This window comes from Pseudophryne corroboree, chromosome 1 (assembly GCF_028390025.1).
Source record: "Pseudophryne corroboree isolate aPseCor3 chromosome 1, aPseCor3.hap2, whole genome shotgun sequence".
NCBI lineage: Eukaryota > Metazoa > Chordata > Amphibia > Anura > Myobatrachidae > Pseudophryne > Pseudophryne corroboree.
The window spans coordinates 174,272,984-174,298,718 of NC_086444.1; the positions used below are offsets into that span (position 1 = coordinate 174,272,984).

General features: G+C 46.5%; 1 protein-coding gene across 7 annotated transcripts in view; it reads left to right on the top strand.

Annotated features, from left to right (window-relative positions):
• Positions 1-25,735, top strand: part of FAM151B (family with sequence similarity 151 member B) — a 184,594-nt gene that overhangs the window by 93,267 nt on the left and 65,592 nt on the right. For all 7 annotated transcript variants that reach the window (XR_010245896.1, XR_010245902.1, XR_010245908.1 and 4 more), the window contains one exon: positions 7,171-7,388. Coding sequence is in view for 4 of the 7 variants with exons in the window: in XM_063963911.1 (XP_063819981.1) it covers positions 7,171-7,388 (218 nt within the window). In the remaining 3 variants the exon portion in view is untranslated. The remainder of the gene's footprint in view (positions 1-7,170; positions 7,389-25,735) is intronic.

Here is a 25,735-nt window from a genome sequence, read left to right on the forward strand (position 1 = left end):
AACCCTAAGGGATTGAATGAATCGTTAAGTTTATCTGCATTTATTTAAATGCTGCATTTATTTAAATGATGCATAGGCAATGCCGAATGCTTGATAATTGGCATAAGCATTCCAGTTTAACTGCATCGATATTTACTCTAACGATTTTCTATTTTTTACCCCATGCCCAGTGTCTCTCATTCAAGAGTAGTCTTTATTCTGCAGTTATAATTTTGTGCCCATTTATTAAAGATCAGTGACAGTCCGATTCGTGCAACATTTTCATTTATGTACTTCAGTGCAGCTGCAGGTTCCGGATGCCTTATTTAGAGCAAAGAATTTCCCTTCATTCTGAAAAAAAGTTTTTATTTTAGAGATTTATGGTCTGTACAGCCCGCATTTTGTGCTTCATTATGTTGTCTGTAATTACATTATATTTTGATTATTTGCACTGTCCCATTGTGGGGTTTTCCTCACATCTTAAGTATTGCTCACTGTTTTGCATGTGGTTACCAAGGTAACATGTAAATACTTGCTGTCCGTCTCCCCCAGACTGCTTGGCGTGGACCCACGTGACCTCGCGGGTTCCGGTGACGTCAGAGCCCTGGATCCGGAAGCGGGCGCGGGTGATCGTGGGCTGCAGCCGGCGTCAGGCGTGACACGGACAGCGGGTAAGTATAAATATCTTTCTCTGTACATTGCACCTTTATCCTGATGACGGGGTGAGACCCCCCGAAACGTTGTGTACTATAAAGTATTTTTTTCACCATTGAAAAGTGCTGGGAGTGCCGCCTCTTTCTTTTGCTTACATTGGAGATTCTTCGTCTCATGGAGGGCACCCCAGCCAGTTATCCCAAGGTGTTGCTGTCCCTCTGAGTGCCGGGTTGCACAGTGGTATATATATATATATATATATATATTTTTTTTTTCTCTGACGTCCTAGTGGATGCTGGGAACTCCGTAAGGACCATGGGGAATAGCGGCTCCGCAGGAGACTGGGCACAAAAGTAAAAGCTTTAGGACTACCTGGTGTGCACTGGCTCCTCCCCCTATGACCCCCCTCCAAGCCTCAGTTAGATTTTTGTGCCCGAACGAGAAGGGTGCACACTAGGGGCTCTCCTGAGCTGCTTAGTGAAAAGTTTAGTTTTAGGTTTTTTATTTTCAGTGAGACCTGCTGGCAACAGGCTCACTGCATCGAGGGACTAAGGGGAGAAGAAGCGAACTCACCTGCGAGCAGAGTGGATTGGGCTTCTTAGGCTACTGGACACCATTAGCTCCAGAGGGATCGAACACAGGCCCAGCCATGGAGTGAGTCCGGTCCCAGAGCCGCGCCGCCGGCCCCCTTACAGAGCCAGAAGCAAGAAGAGGTCCGGAAAATCGGCGGCAGAAGACATCCTGTCTTCACCAAGGTAGCGCACAGCACTGCAGCTGTGCGCCATTGCTCCTCAGCACACTTCACACTTCGGTCACTGAGGGTGCAGGGCGCTAGGGGGGGGCGCCCTGAGCAGCAATAAAAACACCTTGGCTGGCGAAGATACATCACATATAGCCCCCAGGGCTATATGGATGAATTTGAACCCCTGCCAGATTACACTGAAAAACGGGAGAAAAGGCCGCCGAGAAAGGGGCGGAGCCTATCTCCTCAGCACACTGGCGCCATTTTCCCTCACAGCTCCGTTGGAGGGAAGCTCCCTGGCTCTCCCCTGCAGTCACTACACTACATAAAGGGTTAAAAAAGAGAGGGGGCACTAATTAGGCGCAGTATAAACAATACAGCAGCTATAAGGGGAAAAACACTTGTATAAGGTTATCCCTGTATATATATATATATATATATATATATATATATACCGCTCTGGTGTGTGCTGGCAAACTCTCCCTCTGTCTCCCCAAAGGGCTAGTGGGGTCCTGTCCTCTATCAGAGCATTCCCTGTGTGTGTGCTGTGTGTCGGTACGTTTGTGTCGACATGTATGAGGAGGAAACTGATGTGGAGGCGGAGCAAATTGCCTGTAATAGGGATGTCACCCCCTAGGGGGTCGACACCTGAGTGGATGAACTGCTGGAAGGAATTACATGACAGTGTCAGCTCTTTACAAAAGACAGTGATTGACATGAGACAGCCGGCTACTCAGCTTGTGCCTGTCCAGACGTCTCATAGGCCGTCAGGGGCTCTAAAGCGCCCGTTACCTCAGATGGCAAATACAGACGCCGACACGGATACTGACTCCAGTGTCGACGGTGAAGAGACAAATATGACTTCCAGTAGGGCCACACGTTACATGATTGAGGGAATTAAAAATGTTTTACACATTTCTGATAATACGAGTACCACCAATAGGGGTATTATGTTCGGTGAGGAAAAACTACCTGTAGTTTTCCTGAATCTGAGAAATTAAATGAGGTGTGTGATGAAGCGTGGGTTTCCCCCGATAAAAAACTGATAATTTCTAAAAAGTTATTGGCATTATATCCTTTCCCGCCAGAGGTTAGGGTGCGTTGGGAAACACCCCCTAGGGTGGATAAAGCGCTCACACGCTTGTCAAAACAAGGGCTCTACCCTCTCCTGAGATGGCCGCCCTTAAGGATCCTGCTGATAGAAAGCAGGAGGGTATCCTAAAATGTATTTACATACATACTGGTGTTATACTGCGACCAGCAATCGTCTCAGCCTGGATGTGCAGTGCTGGGTTGGCGTGGTCGGATTCCCTGACTGAAAATATTGATACCCTAGATAGGGACAGTATATTATTGCCTGTAGAGCATTTAAAAGATGCATTTCTATATATGTGTGATGCACAGCGGGATATTTGCCGACTGGCATCAAGAGTAAGTGCGCTGTCCATTTCTGCCAGAAGAGGGTTATGGACACGACAGTGGTCAGGTGATGCGGATTCCAAATGGCATATGGAAGTATTGCCTTATAAAGGGGAGGAGTTATTTGGGGTCGGTCTTTCAGACCTGGTGGCCACGGCAACAGCTGGGAAATCCACGTTTTTACCCCAGGTCGCCTCTCAACATAAGAAGACGCCGTATTATCAGGCGCAGTCCTTTCGTTCCCATAAGGGCACGTGGGCAAAAGGTTCCTCATTTCTGCCCCGTGACAGAGGGAGAGGGAAACGGCTGCAGAAATCAGCCAGTTCCCAGGAACAGAAGCCCTCTCCCGCCTCTGCCAAGCCCTCAGCATGACGCTGGGGCTTTACAAGCAGACAGGGAGGCAGTTTTGGAAGCCATTCACAAGCTGTATTCCCAGCAGGTGATAATCAAGGTACCCCTCCTGCAACAGGGAAAGGGGTATTACTCCACACTGTTGTGGTACCGAAGCCGGACGGCTCGGTGAGACCGATTTTAAATCTAAAATCTTTGAACACTTACATACAGAGGTTCAAATTCAAGAGAAGGGGACTACATGGTGTCTCTGGACATCAAGGATGCTCACCTTCATGTCCAAATTTACCCTTCTCACCAAGGGTAACTCAGGTTTGTGGTACAGAACTGTCACTATCAGTTTCAGACGCTGCCGTTTGGATGGTCCACGGCACCCCGGGTCTTTACCAAGGTAATGGCCGAAATGATGAAACTCCTTCGAAGGAAGGGAGTTTTAGTTATCCCTTACTTGGACGATCTCCTGATAAGGGTAAGATCCTGGGAACAGTTGGAGGTCGGTGTAGCACTATCTCAGGTAGTGTTGCGACAGCACGGTTGGATTCTCAATATTCCAAAATCGCAGCTGGTTCCGACGACTCGTCTTCTGTTCCTAGGGATGATTCTGGACACAGTTCAGAAAAAGGTGTTTCTCCCGGAGGAGAGAGCCAGGGAGTTATCCGAGCTAGTCAGGAACCTCCTAAAACCGAGCCAAGTCTCAGTGCATCAATGCACAAGGGTTCTGGGAAAAATGGTAGCTTCCTACGAAGCAAAGCCATTCGGCAGATTCCACGCAAGAACTTTCCAGTGGGACCTGCTGGACAAATGGTCCGGGTCGCATCTTAAGATGCATCAGCGGATAACCCGGTCACCAAGGACAAGGGTGTCCCTCCTGTGGTGGTTGCAGAGTGCTCATCTTCTAGAGGGCCGCAGATTCGGCATTCAGGACTGGGTCCTGGTGACCACGGATGCCAGCCTGCGAGGCTGGGGAGCAGTCACACAGGGAAGAAATTTCCAGGGCTTATGGTCAAGCCTGGAGACATCATTTCACATAAATATTCTGGAGCTAAGGACCATTTACAATGCTCTCAGCCACCTCTGCTTCAAGGTCAGCCGGTGTTGATCCAGTCGGACAACATCACGGCAGTCACCCACGTAAACAGACAGGGTGGCACAAGAAGCAGTCAATGGCAGAAGCTGCAAAGATTCTTCGCTGGGCGGAAAATCATGTGATAGCACTGTCAGCAGTATTCATTCCAGGAGTGGACAACTGGGAAGCAGACTTCCTCAGCAGGCACGGCCTCCACCCGGGAGAGTGGGGACTTCACCCAGAAGTCTTCCACATGCTTGTAAACCATTGGGAAAAACCAAAGGTGGACATGTTGGCGTCCCTCCTAAACAAAAAAATTGGACAGGTATTGCGCCAGGTCAAGGGACCCTCAGGCAATAGCTGTGGACGCTCTGGTAACACCGTGGGTGTACCAGTCAGTGTATGTGTTCCCTCCTCTTCCTCTCATACCAAAAGTACTGAGAATTATAAGACGGAGGGGAGTAAGAACTATACTCGTGGCTCCGGATTGGCCAAGAAGGACTTGGTACCCGGAACTTCAAGAGATGCTCACGGAGGACCCGTGGCCTCTACCTCTAAGAAGGGACCTGCTCCAGCAAGGACCCTGTCTATTCCAAGACTTACCGCGGCTGCGTTTAACGGCAGGGCGGTTGAACGCCGGATCCTGAAGGAAAAAGGCATTCCGGATGAAGTCATCCCTATCCTGATCAAGTCAGGAAGGATGTAACCGCAAAGCATTATCACCGCATTTGGCGAAAATATGTTGCGGGGTGTGAGGCCAGTAAGGCCCCGATGGAGGAATTTTCAACTAGGTCGATTCCTGCATTTCCTTTAAACAGGAGTGTCTAAGTGCCTAAAATTTGGGTCCATTAAGGTTCAAATTTCGGCCCTGTCAATTTTCTTCCAGAAAGAACCAGCTTCAGTTCCTGAAGTTAAGACGTTTGTAAAAGGGGTACTGCATATACAGCCTCCTTTTGTGCCTCCAGTGGCACCTTGGGATCTCAATGTAGTTTTGGGGTTCCTAAAGTCACATTGGTTTGAACCACTTGAATCTGTGGAGTTAAAATATCTCACATGCAAAGTGGTCATGTTGTTGGCCCTGGCCTCGGCCAGGCGCGTGTCAGAATTGGCGGGCTTTATCCTGTAAAGGCCCTTATCTGATCTTCCATTCAGACAGGGCGGAATTGAGGACTCCTCCTCAATTTCTCCCTAAGGTGGTTTCAGCGTTTCACTTGAACCAGCCTATTGTGGTACCTGCGGCTACTAGGGACTTGGAGGACTCCAAGTTGCTGGACGTAGTCAGGGCCCTGAATGAATATGTTTCCAGGACGGCTGGAGTCAGAAAATCTGACTCGCTGTTTATCCTGTATGCACCCAACAAGCTGGGTGCTCCTGCTTTTAAGCAGACTATTGCTCGTTGGATTTGTAGCACAATTCAGCTTGCACATTCTGTGGCAGGCCTGCCACAGCCAAAATCTGTAAAAGCCCATTCCACACGGAAAGTGGGCTCATCTTGGGCGGCTGCCCGAGGGGTCTCGGCTTTACAACTTTGCCGAGCAGCTACTTGGTCAGGGGCAAACACGTTTGCTAAATTCTACAAATTTGATACCCTGGCTGAGGAGGACTTGGAGTTCTCTCATTCGGTGCTGCAGAGTCATCCGCACTCTCCCGCCCGTTTGGGAGCTTTGGTATAATCCCCATGGTCCTTACGGAGTTCCCAGCATCCACTGGGACGTCAGAGAAAATAAGAATTTACTTACCGATAATTCTATTTCTCATAGTCCGTAGTGGATGCTGGGCGCCCATCCCAAGTGCGGATTGTCTGCAATACTTGTACATAGTTATTGTTACAAAAATCGGGTTATTGTGGTTGTGAGCCATCTTTCTAGAGGCTCCTCTGTTATCATGCTGTTAACTGGGTTCAGATCACAGGTTGTACGGTGTGATTGGTGTGGCTGGTATGAGTCTTACCCGGGATTCATAAATCCTTCCTTATTGTGTACGCTCGTCCGGGCACAGTATCCTAACTGAGGCTTGGAGGGGGGTCATAGGGGGAGGAGCCAGTGCACACCAGGTAGTCCTAAAGCTTTTACTTTTGTGCCCAGTCTCCTGCGGAGCCACTATTCCCCATGGTCCTTACGGAGTTCCCAGCATCCACTACGAACTATGAGAAATAGAATTATCGGTAAGTAAATTCTTATTATAAGTGTTTCCCTGCTATTATATCTATCTTTCAAAGGTTTTCTAGACTGCAGGCTGCCAGGAGTTAATAATTTGCAACCGCAGGCTTGTGTGTATCTATTGGGATATTTGTCTCCCATTGTTCTGGCCCCCACCAAACGATGTCTTGTTTGGTTTGTGTTTGTCTTTCTTCACAGACCAGGGGGTCTGTTCAAACATAGGAGTGAACAAGACATTGTGTTGGAAGGATGTGCATGTTTGGTTAGATTAGTGTGTGTGTGAACAGTGACTCGACACAGGCTGGGTACTGTGGCATGTGTCTGTAATCATTTTCCATTGCAAGTAAGAATCTTTCTGTAATTGCTCATACCATGCCCATACGTGCACTCCCGTGGGAGGCGATTGTACGCAATTTGCGAGTATGCGCACGCACGGCAGACTGAGTACATGCATGAATGCCATCTGTATGGTGTTTGCATGTGGTGTGTGTATTGCAATATTTTTCGACTTCGACACTAACCAGGACTTTAGATGGGTTTAGCCAGTTACATGGCTAAACCCAATGCATTTTGTTGCGACAAGCGCGATAAGTAATGCATTCTCGTCTTTCTGCAGAAACAATTCAATAGCTCAGACGGGCGCCCATTACCAATCACTGCCCAGAAAACAGCTGAATTCCTTCCTTCCTTGCTGTTTTACACTAAAACAAACGCACGTTTCCTACATATATTCCTCTGGTTAGCTGCTCTGGTTAGGACTGTAGACTTATATATTTATTATTCCCTGTCCCCTTATTTAGTTTGGATGCTGTGTCGCCCTCCATGAAGATCTTGGATACGATGAAAAATAAAATTGAGCAACCTGTTTGGATAAATGCTGATATACTCGCGGGTCCTGGAGGAATTGCCAAGGCCGTGGATGCCGGAGAATTTATGCAGATGGTTACTTCATCTTTCCCAGATGTGACTTTATCATTGGGTTGGACGACTGGATGGCATCCCCAAAAAAATAACAAAGGTACAGTAATAAACTTCAACACTACTAATTTCCTTCACTGGTATTCTCCAACCATATACACATTTCCTTTAGTCTACTGCAAGGCTAATTAATGCAAAATTGATAAATTACAATAACCATGCATTTGCTATTGCCATGCCAATCACTATAGACAGTTTATCACTGTTGACCTTTGCCTATCACAACACTTACGTGTGCAAGGCTCAGATTTTATTATTTATTTATTTTATACTGATGAATATTAATAATAATGTTTGTTTCTATAACGCTTTTCTCCAAAAGGACTTAAATCACTTTGACAACATATTTATCTTTGTAAATATTTTTATTGAAGCAATGAGTGATGATTAGAGTAGTAGAAAACCATAAGGTATCATACAGAAATAGACCTTTCCACTACAGCCCAATATGTTCAAGTTGACACTTTGACAATACTTTATTACACACAGCTCCTGTTCAGTGGCTCTTTATATTTTAATACCTTAAGTGGCATATAGCTTAGCACCTTACTCCTGTATAGACTGTCATCTGTCTTTCCACTCTGCTTCTGATCTGCGTTCCTGCCGATCTGTGTAACTCCACCGATGATTACGGTCTTCTTGGTGACTGTCATTTTGATGACCCCATGTCTTGGATTTCTTGACTTCTGCTTACTGTGGGCCCGGTTCAGAGATGTATGCCGATTTTTATGTAGTTGAGTGATTATTTGCTGATTGTGCATCCAGGCGGCTACGGCATAAAGATATTTTTGCACATTGACTGCGTATAGGATCGCGGCTGTGAATGCATTAGCGTATATCTCTGAGTCAGGCCCTGTTTTATATCCATCAGTGATTAATCGTGTATTCACCAGACTATGGGCTCGATTCAAATCAGTGCACATTCGAATAGCGCTGGGAATTAGCTCCTGGTGCTATTCAGATCAGCGTTATGTGCTGCCCGACTAGAGGATTTCTTCTCGGAGCAGAAATGTTTTAAAAAGTGCTGGTGCAAAGCTGATTTTTGCCCTTAGCGCGTCTGAAACAGCATCATGCCGTTCATTAGTCGGAGAATACCAGTTCTCGCGACAAAACACCTTATTTAGTCCACGAGAATTGGCCTTCTCCGACATGACAGCACGCTGAATTGAATAGTACTGGGAACTTATTCCCGGCGCTATTCAATCTGTGCTGCATTAAATCGAGCCTTATGTTCTGTTTCTGAATTCACTAACACTCCTTTCCCTCTGTCAGATCACAACCTTATAACTTGCAAGCTCTCCTCCATTACTTCAAACCCAGAAATATTAATACAATTCATTTTCAAGAACCTCTTCACAACAACTGCTCTCACCAATTTCTACAGTACATTCACTTCTCTTGAGACTGCTGTATCACACTTGAACCCCACTCATCACATTCCACGTAGGCCTAGATGTCAACTGTGGTACTCTAAATTAACAAGACACCTATAAAAACTCTCATGTAAAATATAATGTCAGTGGCATTAATCTTGTACTCAGAGCGACTTCCTCACTTAGAACTATCTACCACTCCTATCATAATGCCCAGGATACTGTCACACAAACATATTTCCAATCTCTCATATCTGCTCAAGCCTCTAACTCCAAGAGACTTTTTAATACCTTTTAAATCACTTCTCAACCCTCTCTTACCCAACCTACCAGCTACTATCAGTGCACAAGAACTTGCTTCCTACTTCATGGACTAGATTGATCTAAAATGAAATGATATGTTCTTCCACAGCCACTGACCTGCTCAATTCTCTCCCTGAACCCTCTGCCACCTTCTTCTCATTTGATCCTTCAAATGAAGATGAAGAATCAACACTCTTCTCACCCTCCTACTCTACTACCTCTCCCATAGATCCTAAACCCTCACAAATCAGTAAAGCTCTGTCTCCCGTACTCATCCCAACCTTAGCTAAAATCTGTAATCTTTCTCTCTCTACTGGTAACTTCCCTTCACTGTTCAAGCATGCAGTGATTACTCCAATTTGAAAAAAACTAAATTTTGACCCTAACTCTCTCTCTCTCAAACTACCATCCCATTTCCCAGCTCCCATACTGCTCCTTCAAGCTACTTGAGAGACTTGCCTACTCTAACATAACACACTTTCTTAACTCGCAAATCTCATTGGACCCACTTAAGAGAGGCTTTCATTCCCAATACTCCACAGAGACAGCACTGTCTAAAGTAGTGAATAATCTGGTCACTGCTAAGTCTAATAGCCATTCAATTCTTATTCTTCTAGATCTCTCTGCTGCATTTGATACATTTTGACCATTCTCTTCTCATACAAACACTACCATCCTTAGGTCTTCAGAACACAGTCCTTTCATGATTCTCATCCTACCTATCTAATAACTGTTTCAGTGTTCATTTTTCTGAATCCAACTCCTCTTTGCCACATCTGTCAGCTGGAGCATCGCAAGGCTCAGTCTTAGGCCCTCTGCTTTTCTTAATCTATACCTCATCTCTTGATAAACTAATCAGCTCTTTTGGATTTCAGTATAATCTGTATGCAGATATGACTGAAATATACCTATCCTCCCCAGATTTTTCACCATCTCCTTTAGTCCGTGTCAATGAATGCCTTTCTGCTGTTTTATCTTGCATGTCATCTCGCAACCTCAAACGTAATATTTCCAAAACAGAATGAATATTTCCACCGACCAGTAGTAGGTACAGTACCAACCTGATATCTATATCACTGTTAAGAGCTCAACAATCAATCCTACACCACAAGCTTGCTGTCTAGGTGTCATCCTTGTTCTTTGTTTTCCACATTCAATCTGTCTCAAAATCATGTTACCTGTATCTAAAAAAAACATATAAAAAATACAACCATAGAGATACGGGGGCGTGGCCTAGCTACTATCCAGGGTGGACGTGTTTCTCTATAGCTCCCGGCCAACGCTGATTTATCCCCTCTTTCCTGTCCCTACCTGGAAACTTTAAGGGCACATTACCATCTCTAGAGGCCTGCGCTAACCCCCTGACTCGAGCTGCGGAGCCGGCGGACACCCTGTGTGCCCGTGCAGGTTGCGGCCTAAACGGGGAGCAAAGCCGGGACCTCGAGCCCAGACGGAGCCCGGACCGGAAGTCACACGCAGCCGGCTAGCGCTGCACCTGCCGCCCTCCTGACTATCTCCCCAGTGGCTGCCTGGCCGTGCCTGCTCCCCTACGTCTCTCCGCCTACCTCCCCTTGCTGCCAACGGGCCGCGAAGTCGGGGAGCGACGTGGAGACTCCCGCGGATTGTGGCCTGCTCCCCCTGCTGGGACCGGGACCTCGCCAGACCTCCGGACGCATAGCGGCTGCGACGCTCCTGCCCGGACTGGAACGCTCCCATCCACACAGCAAGACCTCAGCCTTACTCAGCCTGCGGGCGACCAGATAGTGGTGGGAAGCGGGCTAAAATAATCTGGAAGCTGCTGAAAAGCTGCACGATCCGGCGGCCATCTTTGATTTCATACGGGGGCTCCGGTGTGAGACGTTGAGCCCTGGAGAGAAAGCGTCAGCGCTAAACACCATACAGCCTTCTGACAGTCCGGTAGGTCATCTCCTCCCTTAATACACAATACCCCCATCACTGGGCCTGACATCGGAAGGTTACGGACACCTATTATTTGACACTCAGCTCCACGGCTGTTATTATCCGGAAACCCCTCACTACATATCCCTCGCTAATGCAAGGACCTGGAAATGCCCACATTATAAGCTACGGACCACCCACCCTGGCCTGAAAGCCCCACTACCCCCTCCACCGGCTTTCAGTACTAGGCCCCTATTTCCGGTGGGCGCACCGAACGACCCGGCCGCTCCCTCTGAGAGTTATCTCTCCGGGTATCCCTAATAGCCCAGACCAACGGCTCTCCCTGGACCAGTGACCCTGCAACCACACCAGTAGGTTCCGTAGATACCCCGGAGCAAAGTGGCATAGGCCCCGGTTCGCTCCCCCCCCCCCCCCATCGCACCCACTGGAACGCACACAAGCATGTGCACTAGATGACGGCAGCCATCTTGGGTCTCGTGGAAAACGCTGCCGGAGGGATCCCTGGCCACTCACAGCACCCCGCTGTGCTCACCTGCCAGCCCCTTGGATCCCATACTGCTGGCTGACAGCTCCCCTCAACACAGATACGTGAAACGGAACCCCACCTTACCACCGCAGAGGCCGCGATTCCTGCTCCCCTGGCTGAAATCCTAGACTGTCTGGAGCCTCTTGCCTCCTTAGGGGATATACAAGACTCAGACCCGATCCCCACTACTCCACTGATCTGGATCATCACTCAGCTAATGCTGGCGGCGACACTATAACCTGTCACCCTCCAGCTGTAACTCCATAAGCAACGATTTACACCAACAGACCAAATTCAAAAATCAAAACAAAAACAAAACAGGGGGTCTTCCGGGTACTGCGCTGGTCGCTGCCTGGGCCCAGACCTTGCTGTTATCACAAGTAGATCTTCCTCCCCCATCTCCCTCCATCCCTTACTGTACATGTGCCTCCCTGAACTGCATCCTGATTGGACAAACCAACACACATTCCTCATAGTGCTTTTTCCCCTGGTCCCTTCCCCACTCCTCCGGACTCTACCTGCCATACTCCCAAGGGACTTATAATCTTCAGCGATACATCTGCGTTCATTGTGCCCCTTGCATGACGCCATGATTGGACCAGATTCCCCACCATGGAAAAATACGTGGCCAAAACGCTCCGTGCGAATAAGAATTCTCGAAACAAAAATAAATCAACGGCCAAAGATAGGGAACTCAGCCCTATTCTGCAGGGGTCTCCATCCTCACCAGGCAGGCGAGTCACTGACGACATGGTGCCTGCTGACGTCAATGCTAGTCCATCCTCAATACAGAGGGCCAGAGAAATATCAGACATCATATCACCTTTACTGGACGCAAAATTAGCACCCCTAATGGAGGCAATTACGTCAGCAGCAGCTCAACTGACCCAACACACACAACGCCTGGCTGAGGCCGAAGACCGAATATCTACCTTGGAAGATGATTATCAAATGATTCAATCCCAACAACAAACACACGACAACACCCTAGTGGCCATGACTGATAAGATCGAAGATTTTGAAAATCGGAATCGCCGGAACAACTTACGCCTGATTGGTCTTCCAGAATCCGTCAGACAGGCATATCTACTGGACTTGGTTACTCGCTGGCTCCCCACAACCCTTGACCTGCCCCCCTCCCCCACCTCTTACCTGGTAGAACGAGCCCACCGCATTGGCCCCGACAGGCAGTCTTCACAATCCTCTCAGTCACGTCCTAGACCAGTAATTTTTAAGCTACTAAATTACCTTGACAAAGTGAAGATCATGGAAGCCTACCGCAAACGCTCTGACCTACGATATGAGGAATCCAAGCTTCTTCTTTTCCAGGACTTTTCCTTTCAAATTTCGACGCAACTACGGGAATTCTCCCCTGTATGCAAGGAACTCTATGCTAAAAACATCAGATTTGCTCTCCTATACCCGGCAAAACTGAGAATCTTCCATGCCGGCAAACCTCATTTCTTCGACACACCAGATTCTGCTCGGAACTTTCTCAAGTCTCTGTCATCATCACAGTCTAACTCTCGAATGGACGATGCTGATTGACTCTCCTAGACTTAAGTATCTTTCTATGTTATTTTATCTCTTCCTCTTTTCTAATGGATAGCACATGGTTGATTGTTGCTATATGGTTATTACACACAGGGTTAAAGGGGAATTCTCCACGCCTGCCGCAGATGCAGGCATGGTGGGGTTCCTTTATTCAATTTATTCAATCTCCTATCAACCTTTTTCCCCTCCCCTTTTTCTAATCAAACTAGAGTTTCTGTTACAGTTGGACGGTTATTATTACTGTCTTCTCGGGTTCAAAAATTTAAAAAACGTTATGACTGGTGGCCTATGCTACATCGGCTACCGTTTTCTTTTTGCATTACATTGTTTAGTTACTGTATGTATACTCTAACTCCGTTAGTTTGCCCGACACATCATTCTTGTCCTCCCCTTGCGTGCTGGGACGGGGGATTGGACTTTCGCTTGTGGCTTCTCCTTCTGCGTTCCACTAGACTAGGCATTGGATAATGCCAGCCCCTAGGGACGCTGGGGCCTCTACGGATGGCTCAAAGACGTCTCTTAAATTGGTCTCGTGGAACGTAGAGGGCCTGAACACACCAATCAAGAGGAAAAAGATTTTGACCCACCTCAAAAAATGTAATCCTGATATAGTATTTCTGCAGGAGACACACTGGCGTCTCAATGACCCCAACACACTTAGAGATACCTGGGTTGGAGACTTCAGAAGCGCCTCCTATACTACTAAAGCAAGGGGAGTACTTCTTCTGTTTCGTAGATCTTTGAACTATAAGATCAAGGATGATTGGGTGGACCCTGAGGGCAGGTTTTTGTTTCTAAAGATGGAGGTCGAAGGAGAGCTTTTTACTCTAGCATGTATTTACGCCCTTACAGGACCGAATGCTTCCTTTTTCTCAGATATCTTTGTTAAATTACAGGACTGGATGGAGGGAGTTTTGATTGTAGGGGGAGACCTTAATATTGTAATGGACCCGCTATTAGATGTATCCGAAGGCCCCAGACAGCTGAACTGCAATAGATCCATGCCACCCTCCCTGTCCCTAATGCAGGACTCTTTACAGCTTCTGGACCCATGGAGATTTCTCCACCCTGACTCTAGGGAGTATTCCTTCTTCTCACACCCCCATAAAATATTCTCCAGATTGGATTACTGGCTAATACCTGCCTCTTCAATACATAGAATAATAGACTCCACCATAACTAGTATTCTCATATCCGACCATGCCCCCATCACCCTGACAATAACGTTAACCACATTCCGACAATACTCCTATGTCTGGCGATTCCCTGAATACCTTGTCCATACTGAGGACTTCAAACTCTTTTTGTCACAATCATATCTCAATTATACACATGATAACTAGAGATGTGCACTTTAAATTTTTCGGGTTTTGTGTTTTGGTTTTGGGTTCGGTTCCGCGGCCGTGTTTTGGGTTCGACCGCGTTTTGGCAAAACCTCACCGAATTTTTTTTGTCGGATTCGGGTGTGTTTTGGATTCGGGTGTTTTTTTTAAAAAACAGCTTAAATCATAGAATTTGGGGGTCATTTTGATCCCAAAGTATTATTAACCTCAAAAACCATAATTTCCACTCATTTTCAGTCTATTCTGAATACCTCACACCTCACAATATTATTTTTAGTCCTAAAATTTGCACCGAGGTCGCTGGATGACTAAGCTAAGCGACCCTAGTGGCCGACACAAACACCTGGCCCATCTAGGAGTGGCACTGCAGTGTCACGCAGGATGGCCCTTCCAAAAAACCCTCCCCAAACAGCACATGACGCAAAGAAAAAAAGAGGCGCAATGAGGTAGCTGTGTGAGTAAGATAAGCGACCCTAGTGGCCGACACAAACACCTGGCCCATCTAGGAGTGGCACTGCAGTGTCACGCAGGATGTCCCTTCCAAAAAACCCTCCCCAAACAGCACATGACGCAAAGAAAAAAAGAGGCGCAATGAGGTAGCTGTGTGAGTAAGATAAGCGACCCTAGTGGCCAACACAAACACCGGGCCCATCTAGGAGTGTCACTGCAGTGTCACGCAGGATGGCCCTTCCAAAAAATACTCCCCAAACAGCACATGACGCAAAGAAAAATTAAAGAAAAAAGAGGTGCAAGATGGAATTGTCCTTGGGCCCTCCCACCCACCCTTATGTTGTATAAACAGGACATGCACACTTTAACCAACCCATCATTTCAGTGACAGGGTCTGCCACACGACTGTGACTGAAATGACGGGTTGGTTTGGACCCCCACCAAAAAAGAAGCAATTAATCTCTCCTTGCACAAACTGGCTCTACAGAGGCAAGATGTCCACCTCATCATCATCCTCCGATATATCACCGTGTACATCCCCCTCCTCACAGATTATCAATTCGTCCCCACTGGAATCCACCATCTCAGCTCCCTGTGTACTTTGTGGAGGCAATTGCTGCTGGTCAATGTCTCCACGGAGGAATTGATTATAATTCATTTTAATGAACATCATCTTCTCCACATTTTCTGGATGTAACCTCGTACGCCGATTGCTGACAAGGTGAGCGGCGGCACTAAACACTCTTTCGGAGTACACACTTGTGGGAGGGCAACTTAGGTAGAATAAAGCCAGTTTGTGCAAGGGCCTCCAAATTGCCTCTTTTTCCTGCCAGTATAAGTACGGACTGTGTGACGTGCCTACTTGGATGCGGTCACTCATATAATCCTCCACCATTCTTTCAATGGTGAGAGAATCATATGCAGTGACAGTAGACGACATGTCCGTAATCGTTGTCAGGTCCTTCAGTCCGGACCAGATGTCAGCATCAGCAGTCGCTCCAGACTGCCCTGCATCACCGCCAGCGGGTGGGCTCGGAATTCTGAGCCTTTTCCTCGCACCCCCAGTTGCGGGAGAATGTGAAGGAGGAGATGTTGACAGGTCGCGTTCCGCTTGACTTGACAATTTTCTCACCAGCAGGTCTTTGAACCCCAGCAGACTTGTGTCTGCCGGAAAGAGAGATCCAAGGTAGGCTTTAAATCTAGGATCGAGCATGGTGGCCAAAATGTAGTGCTCTGATTTCAACAGATTGACCACCCGTGAATCCTTGTTAAGCGAATTAAGGGCTCCATCCACAAGTCCCACATGCCTAGCGGAATCGCTCCGTGTTAGCTCCTCCTTCAATGTCTCCAGCTTCTTCTGCAAAAGCCTGATGAGGGGAATGACCTGACTCAGGCTGGCAGTGTCTGAACTGACTTCACGTGTGGCAAGTTCAAAGGGCATCAGAACCTTGCACAATGTTGAAATCATTCTCCACTGCGCTTGAGACAGGTGCATTCCACCTCCTATATCGTGCTGAATTGTATAGGCTTGAATGGCCTTTTGCTGCTCCTCCAACCTCTGAAGCATATAGAGGGTTGAATTCCACCTCGTTACCACTTCTTGCTTCAGATGATGGCAGGGCAGGTTCAGTTGTTTTTGGTGGTGCTCCAGTCTTCTGTACGTGGTGCCTGTACGCCGAAAGTGTCCCGCAATTCTTCTGGCCACCGACAGCATCTCTTGCACACCCCTGTCGGTTTTTTTTTTTTTTTTAATTTCTTTATTTCAGTTGAAGCATAACAAAGAGAATCTCACATTAAGGTATATCAAAGCATACAGTCTTTTGAGAGTATAATAGAGGTGTCCATTCATCAAACAATGAGAGTATGGCAATAGTATGAATTAATATAGGGATCAATACATATATACAGCATCGTCACAGAGAGGTTACTCTCAATTAATGAAAATGAGTGGCTTGGGCCCGGATCCACGCCCACACCAGTATCCGTATCCATTCCCCCTCAGTGCAAGGTAGTGTGGCCTCCCTCCCCCTCAAATTGGTTTGGTGAACTAATAACTAGTCAGTATCAAATGAAACTGGGGGGTCCTGTCCATGAACTCTAGTCTCGTACCACAAAGTGTTATGAAAACATCTCCACACTTGTTCTTTTAATGGGCGAGATAAAGTTTCTATGTAACTTTCCCATGTCTCAAAAAATTTCATGGTAAACCGTTCCTTTTGTAAAGAGGCTTCCAGCCATTCCATTCTAAAAATATGAAAAATCTTCCCTGAGAAGAGGGATATTGACGGGGCCGAGGGCTGTAACCACATCTGTAAGATGCATTTTTTAGCTGCTGCGGAAATTATCATTAACAATTTTTTGACACCTTGTGCCATCCCAAGACCCTCCGGCATTATACCAAATATTGCCCACTCAGGGGTAAGCGGTAAATAGTTAACTAAGTGTTGGGTAGTGTATCTCCATATCTGGACCCAAAATCTCCGGATTATGGGGCATCCCCATAGGCAATGAAACAGCTCGGCCCGTTGTGTACCACATCTAGGGCATGATGAGTCTTCTAATAGTCCCATCAGGTGTCTACGGTGTGGCGACAGATACGTTCTATGCCAGATATTCAAAAAGAGTTCGACATAGGACGCAGCAGGTATTAATTTAACAGATAGCTCAAAGGTCCTCAACAGTTTTGTCATGGTAAGAGACGGAAAATAGTCTCTCCACTGTGCCAGTCCCGTCGTCATGTCATCATATTGTAAAGGTGTGTGCAGGAATGAATAATGAATAGAGATTGCTCTGGAAGAGGGGTTCCCAACCAATAATAGTTTATCCAATGGGTTGTCATAGTCCTGTGGGGATAGTACCCTAGAGTTAACCGCCACATAATGTTGAGCTTGTAGATACGCTAAGGGGAATCTATTTAATATCGGGAAGAGTGACGCTGCCTGTGTAAACGTAAGTGGTTTTCGCAGTTCGCTATGTGTAATTTGACGTATGGACGTAATACCATGCTTTTCCAAGAGAGTAAAAGGATGGCCTGCGTTCCCATCCTGGAAACCGGGGTTGCGGACTAAGGGGAGGAAAAGAGACACATGCGGGTTTAGAGAGCATTTGCGCCGTAGGGAGTGCCAAACTCTCCAAGTGGACATTAGCAGTGGGTTCGCGCTAACCGAAGTGGGTATCTCTCCTTCATGTAAATGCAGAAAAGAAATAATACTGCCGCCATTTAGGAAGGCAGTTTCCAAAGTTGTATTGGAGTATAGATTTCCACCATGTAGCCAGTCTCTTAAGTAACGTAAGTGGGAGGCATAGCTGTACTCCAATACATTGGGGAGATTTACACCTCCATTGTGTCTACGCTGCTGTAGTTTCACCAAGCTAATACGCGCTCGCTTACCGTTCCAAATGAAAGTACGCATGATTTTATTAATTTCCGTCGTAGTACTTCTAGACGGCAAAATAGGAAGGGATTGTAATGGGTATAGAAGTCTAGGGAATAAGATCATTTTTACCAAGTTCACTCTGCCCAAGTACGAAATTTTAAGATGTTTCCAACGTTCTGTATCCTCCCTCATACTACGCACAATTTGTTTCAGATTAAGGCTGTATAAGTTGTTCAAATTTTTGGGTATCTGTACCCCTAAATAAGTAATTGCTTTGGTAGCCCAACTAACTGGGGTCTCCCGGAACCAAGCCGGCCGCGCATAACCCGGCCTCAAATATAGGGCCGTGGATTTTTCAAAGTTGGCTTCAAACCCTGACACCAGCCCAAATTCTCTAATACGTTCCATCAGCGGTCCCATGTCTTTCCTTGGCTCTGACAAGAACAAGAGGACGTCATCTGCAAATGCCGATATTTTTACCTCCTCCGCGCCAATGTTTATGCCCTTGAAGTGGGGTGAGCTCTGGAGGACGCGTAACATGGGATCTAACGCTAAGTTGAAGAGCAAAGGCGAAAGTGGGCAACCCTGTCTTGTCCCCCTGGTAAGTTCAATGTTGTCCCCCTTAGTCCCATTAATTAATAATGAAGTGTACGGTCGGTTATAGAAAATTTTTATCAGGCATTGAAATGTCCGTCCAAAGCCCCTTCTTTCTAATATGTCGTAAAGGTAGGGCCAAGAGACCATATCAAATGCTTTAGTCGCATCTAGGCTCAGGAGCATATTCGGAGTGTTAGTCTGGAGGCTCGCCGCCATAACTGCAGCTATGGCAGTACGAATCCCCTTCACCGAGTGTCTGCCCTTAGTGAAACCCAGTTGGTGGTCCGTGAGCATAGACGCTAAAAAGGACTGGAGTCTGTCCGCCATTATCTTAGCCAAAATTTTGAAGTCAACGTTCAAGAGTGTAATAGGTCGGTAAGAGGATGGTAGGGAATGATCTTTATTGGGTTTTGGTATCAGGGTTGTATGAGCCTGGTTGAAAGTGGGATATAAAGGAGACTCTACTTGAATATGTCTGTATAAGGCATGTAATGCCAGGACCGCATCGTGATGCAGGAGTTTATAATACTCAGCTGAATAGCCATCTGGTCCTGGCGCCTTGTTTAAGTGCATAGAGGAGATAGCTTTAGCAATTTCTTCCTCTGTGATTGCCCTCTCTAAATCTTCCCGCTGTAAGGGTGTTATACAAGGGAGATTAGCCTCATCTAGTAGTTTGGCCGATAAAGCCGGGTCATGCGGGGCCGGCGTGTAAAGTTGACGAAAATAGTCCTGAAACGTCCTCACAACGTCCGTATTTTGAGTGTGTAAGACATCAGTGCGATTGTCACGTATCACAGAAATGTGGCCACGTCGCTTAAAGCTTTTAGTCATGTTTGCTAGTAAAGTCCCCGTTTTGTTTCCCCAGCGGAAATATTTTTGTGTAGTGTAGTCAAGTTTCTGCTGAGCTTGCGCTACTAGGAAACTGTCATACAGGCGACGAGAGTCAACATAGGTGCTGTGAGTGAGGGAGTTAGGATTTGTGATATATTCTGCTAAGTGTAACTGCATCGTGTGTAACAGGTCATCGTGTTGCGCCTTATTTATCCGATTTCTGTTTGCTACATATGACATAATGTGCCCCCTCATCACTGCTTTAGACGTTTCCCAAAACAAGACAGGGTTGTCCCAGTGTTCCAGATTATCGTCTGAGAACTCCGCCCATTTCAATTTGAGAAACCGCTTGAACTGTTCCGAGTGGTAGAGGTATGAGGGGAATCGCCAGAAGAGAGGGCGTGAGCCCATGGAGTGGGTACTAAGTGTAACCGACACCGGGGCATGGTCAGAAACGGCAATGTCACCCATCCGGGCATCCGTAGTATGTGAGAGCAAGGGCGTGGACAGCAGTATATAATCTATGCGGGAGAAGGACCCATGGACCACCGAGTGAAACGAGTAAGACCTGTCAGTGGGGTTAAACAATCTCCATGGATCAACTAAGGAGTGATCCGCTAGTAATCGAGAAATCTGTCCCCACTGGGGGGCCATTCGGTTAACTGGGACCGGGCTTTTATCAGCCGAAGGGTCCGAGATCGTATTGAAATCGCCGCCTATGATAAGTTCGTGATTGTTTCTACTATGAAGAAGTTGTGAGATACGTTGGTAAAAAGCCGGTTGTTCCGTATTGGGAGCATACAGATTGAGCAGAGTGAACCTAGCATCATAAATTTGAACGTCCATGAGAATATAGCGTCCCTCCGAGTCTAGGTCTGTGTGCAGGATAGTGTAGGGAAGTCGTCGGGCAAAAGCTATTGCCACTCCGCGCGATTTGGTACGGTATGGCGCAGAGATACAGTCGCCTATCCACCCGTCACGTAGTGTGGAATCTTCCCCCCTCTTCCAATGCGTCTCCTGGAGAAATACAATGTCAGGCTTAAACTTTTTAAGGGCGGAGGTCACTTTTTTGCGTTTTATCGGGGTGTTAAGACCCCCCACATTCCATGAGGTGATCGCAATGGAGCAGGGTAGTCGTCGGTAAGAGTTACTTGGCCCAGGACTACAAGCTGTCATCCTATACCAGTCAATGGTTGCGTACTAACGTAGGTGTATCCAATAAACGTGGGGGCATCCCTGTCCCAGCAAGCAGGGTGAACCCCAAGGGTGTATAGCAGGCATGGATACGGGCCCAATACATGAAGTAAGACCGCATACAGTGCGTCAATCCAAGAAACAGTCATCCTCAACTGAAAATTTTCACAATTTTTCCCTTCCAAACAAACGATGTGCCAGCCCCTGAAATTTATTTCAGGGGGCAGCAAGAATAAACATAAGTATAACCAAACATAAAAAAACAAACACCATAACAGTTGGTAAAATAACATACATAAGATAGAATCAAGCGTGTTAATTAACACAAATATAGGAGAGCGTACCATCTTAGTTTGCAAAAGAGCCAGAGAGGTTCATTAATGTGACCGGGTAGGGGAGTTTCCAGATTGACGAGGCGGCTGTAAGTGAGCCCGGGCCTCAGTCGGGTTCCCCTGTCGTTTTTTAAAAAATTCTGCACCACCAAATTCAAGGTATGTGCAAAACATGGGACGTGCTGGAATTTGCCCAGATTTAATGCACACACAATATTTCTGGCGTTGTCCGATGCCACAAATCCACAGGAGAGTCCAATTGGGGTAAGCCATTCCGCGATGATCTTCCTCAGTTGCCGTAAGAGGTTTTCAGCTGTGTGCGTATTCTGGAAAGCGGTGATACAAAGCGTAGCCTGCCTAGGAAAGAGTTGGCGTTTGCGAGATGCTGCTACTGGTGCCGCCGCTGCTGTTCTTGCGGCGGGAGTCCATACATCTACCCAGTGGGCTGTCACAGTCATATAGTCCTGACCCTGCCCTGCTCCACTTGTCCACATGTCCGTGGTTAAGTGGACATTGGGTACAACTGCATTTTTTAGGACACTGGTGAGTCTTTTTCTGACGTCCGTGTACATTCTCGGTATCGCCTGCCTAGAGAAGTGGAACCTAGATGGTATTTGGTAACGGGGGCACACTACCTCAAGAAATTGTCTAGTTCCCTGTGAACTAACGGCGGATACCGGACGCACGTCTAACACCAACATAGTTGTCAAGGCCTCAGGTATCCGCTTTGCAGCAGGATGACTGCTGTGATATTTCATCTTCCTCGCAAAGGACTGTTGGACAGTCAATTGCTTACTGGAAGTAGTACAAGTGGGCTTACGACTTCCCCTCTGGGATGACGATCGACTCCCAGCAGCAACAACAGCAGCGCCAGCAGCAGTAGGCATTACACTCAAGGATGCATCGGAGGAATCCCAGGCAGGAGAGGACTCGTCAGAATTGCCAGTGACATGGCCTGCAGGACTATTGGCATTCCTGTGTAAGGAGGAAATTGACACTGAGGGAGTTGGTGGGGTGGTTTGCGTGAGCTTGGGTACAAGAGGAAGGGATTTACTGGTCAGTGGACTGCTTCCGCTGTCACCCAAAGTTTTTGAACTTGTCACTGACTTATTATGAATGCGCTGCAGGTGACGTATAAGGGAGGATGTTCCGAGGTGGTTAACGTCCTTACCCCTACTTATTACAGCTTGACAAAGGCAACACACGGCTTGACACCTGTTGTCCGCATTTCTGTTGAAATACTTCCACACCGAAGAGCTGATTTTTTGGGTATTTTCACCAGGCATGTCAATGGCCATATTCCTCCCACGGACAACAGGTGTCTCCCCGGGTGCCTGACTTAAACAAACCACCTCACCATCAGAATCCTCCTGGTCAATTTCCTCCCCAGCGCCAGCAACACCCATATCCTCCTCATCCTGGTGTACTTCAACACTGACATCTTCAATCTGACTATCAGGAACTGGACTGCGGGTGCTCCTTCCAGCACTTGCAGGGGGCGTGCAAATGGTGGAAGGCGCATGCTCTTCACGTCCAGTGTTGGGAAGGTCAGGCATCGCAACCGACACAATTGGAGTCGGACTCTCCTTGTGGATTTGGGATTTCGAAGAACGCACAGTTCTTTGCGGTGCTACTGCTTTTGCCATCTTGAGTCTTTTCATTTTTCTAGCGAGAGGCTGAGTGCTTCCATCCTCATGTGAAGCTGAACCACTAGCCATGAACATAGGCCAGGGCCTCAGCCGTTCCTTGCCACTCCGTGTGGTAAATGGCATATTGGCAAGTTTACGCTTCTTCTCCGACAATTTTATTTTAGGTTTTGGAGTCCTTTTTTTACTGATATTTGGTGTTTTGGATTTTACATGCTCTGTACTATGACATTGGGCATTGGCCTTGGCAGACGACGTTGCTGGCATTTCATCGTCTCGGCCATGACTAGTGGCAGCAGCTTCAGCACGAGGTGGAAGTGGATCTTGATCTTTCCCTAATTTTGGAACCTCAACATTTTTGTTCTCCATATTTTAATACGCACAACTAAAAGGCACCTCAGGTAAACAATGGAGATGGATGGATACTAGTATACTTATGGATGGACTGCCGAGTGCCGACACAGAGGTAGCTACAGCCGTGGACTACCGTACTGTGTCTGCTGCTAATATAGACTGGATGATAATGAGATGAAATCAATATATATGTATATATAATATCACTAGTACTGCAGCCGGACAGGTATATATATTTATTATGTAATGACTGATGACGGACCTGCTGGACACTGTCAGCTCAGCAGCACCGCAGACTGCTACAGTAAGCTACTATAGTAGTATGTATAAAGAAGAAAGAAAAAAAAAAAACCACGGGTAGGTGGTATACAATTATGGATGGACTGCCGAGTGCCGACACAGAGGTAGCTACAGCCGTGGACTACCGTACTGTGTCTGCTGATAATATAGACTGGATGATAATGAGATGAAATCAATATATATGTATATATAATATCACTAGTACTGCAGCCGGACAGGTATATATATTTATTATGTAATGACTGATGACGGACCTGCTGGACACTGTCAGCTCAGCAGCACCGCAGACTGCTACAGTAAGCTACTATAGTAGTATGTATAAAAAAGAAAGAAAAAAAAAAACCACGGGTAGGTGGTATACAATTATGGATGGACTGCCGAGTACCGACACAGAGGTAGCTACAGCCGTGGACTACCGTACTGTGTCTGCTGATAATATAGACTGGATGATAATGAGATGAAATCAATATATATGTACATATAATATCACTAGTACTGCAGCCGGACAGGTATATATATTTATTATGTAATGACTGATGACGGACCTGCTGGACACTGTCAGCTCAGCAGCACCGCAGACTGCTACAGTAAGCTACTATAGTAGTATGTATAAAGAAGAAAGAAAAAAAAAACCACGGGTAGGTGGTATACAATTATGGATGGACTGCCGAGTGCCGACACAGAGGTAGCTACAGCCGTGGACTACCGTACTGTGTCTGCTGATAATATAGACTGGATGATAATGAGATGAAATCAATATATATGTATATATAATATCACTAGTACTGCAGCCGGACAGGTATATATATTTATTATGTAATGACTGATGACGGACCTGCTGGACACTGTCAGCTCAGCAGCACCGCAGACTGCTACAGTAAGCTACTATAGTAGTATGTATAAAGAAGAAAGAAAAAAAAAAACCACGGGTAGGTGGTATACAATTATGGATGGACTGCCGAGTGCCGACACAGAGGTAGCTACAGCCGTGGACTACCGTACTGTGTCTGCTGATAATATAGACTGGATGATAATGAGATGAAATCAATATATATGTATATATAATATCACTAGTACTGCAGCCGGACAGGTATATATATTTATTATGTAATGACTGATGACGGACCTGCTGGACACTGTCAGCTCAGCAGCACCGCAGACTGCTACAGTAAGCTACTATAGTAGTATGTATAAAGAAGAAAGAAAAAGAAAAAACCACGGGTAGGTGGTATACAATTATGGATGGACTGCCGAGTGCCGACACAGAGGTAGCTACAGCCGTGGACTACCGTACTGTGTCTGCTGATAATACAGACTGGATGATAATGAGATGAAATCAATATATATGTATATATAATATCACTAGTACTGCAGCCGGACAGGTATATATATTTATTATGTAATGACTGATGACGGACCTGCTGGACACTGTCAGCTCAGCAGCACCGCAGACTGCTACAGTAAGCTACTATAGTAGTATGTATAAAGAAGAAAGAAAAAAAAAACCACGGGTAGGTGGTATACAATTATGGATGGACTGCCGAGTGCCGACACAGAGGTAGCTTCAGCCGTGGACTACCGTACTGTGTCTGCTGATAATATAGACTGGATGATAATGAGATGAAATCAATATATATGTATATATAATATCACTAGTACTGCAGCCGGACAGGTATATATATTTATTATGTAATGACTGATGACGGACCTGCTGGACACTGTCAGCTCAGCAGCACCGCAGACTGCTACAGTAAGCTACTATAGTAGTATGTATAAAGAAGAAAGAAAAAAAAACCACGGGTAGGTGGTATACAATTATGGATGGACTGCCGAGTGCCGACACAGAGGTAGCTACAGCCGTGGACTACCGTACTGTGTCTGCTGATAATATAGACTGGATGATAATGAGATGAAATCAATATATATGTATATATAATATCACTAGTACTGCAGCCGGACAGGTATATATATTTATTATGTAATGACTGATGACGGACCTGCTGGACACTGTCAGCTCAGCAGCACCGCAGACTGCTACAGTAAGCTACTATAGTAGTATGTATAAAGAAGAAAGAAAAAAAAAAAAACACGGGTAGGTGGTATACAATTATGGATGGACTGCCGAGTGCCGGCACAGAGGTAGCTACAGCCGTGGACTACCGTACTGTGTCTGCTGATAATATAGACTGGATGATAATGAGATGAAATCAATATATATGTATATATAATATCACTAGTACTGCAGCCGGACAGGTATATATATTTATTATGTAATGACTGATGACGG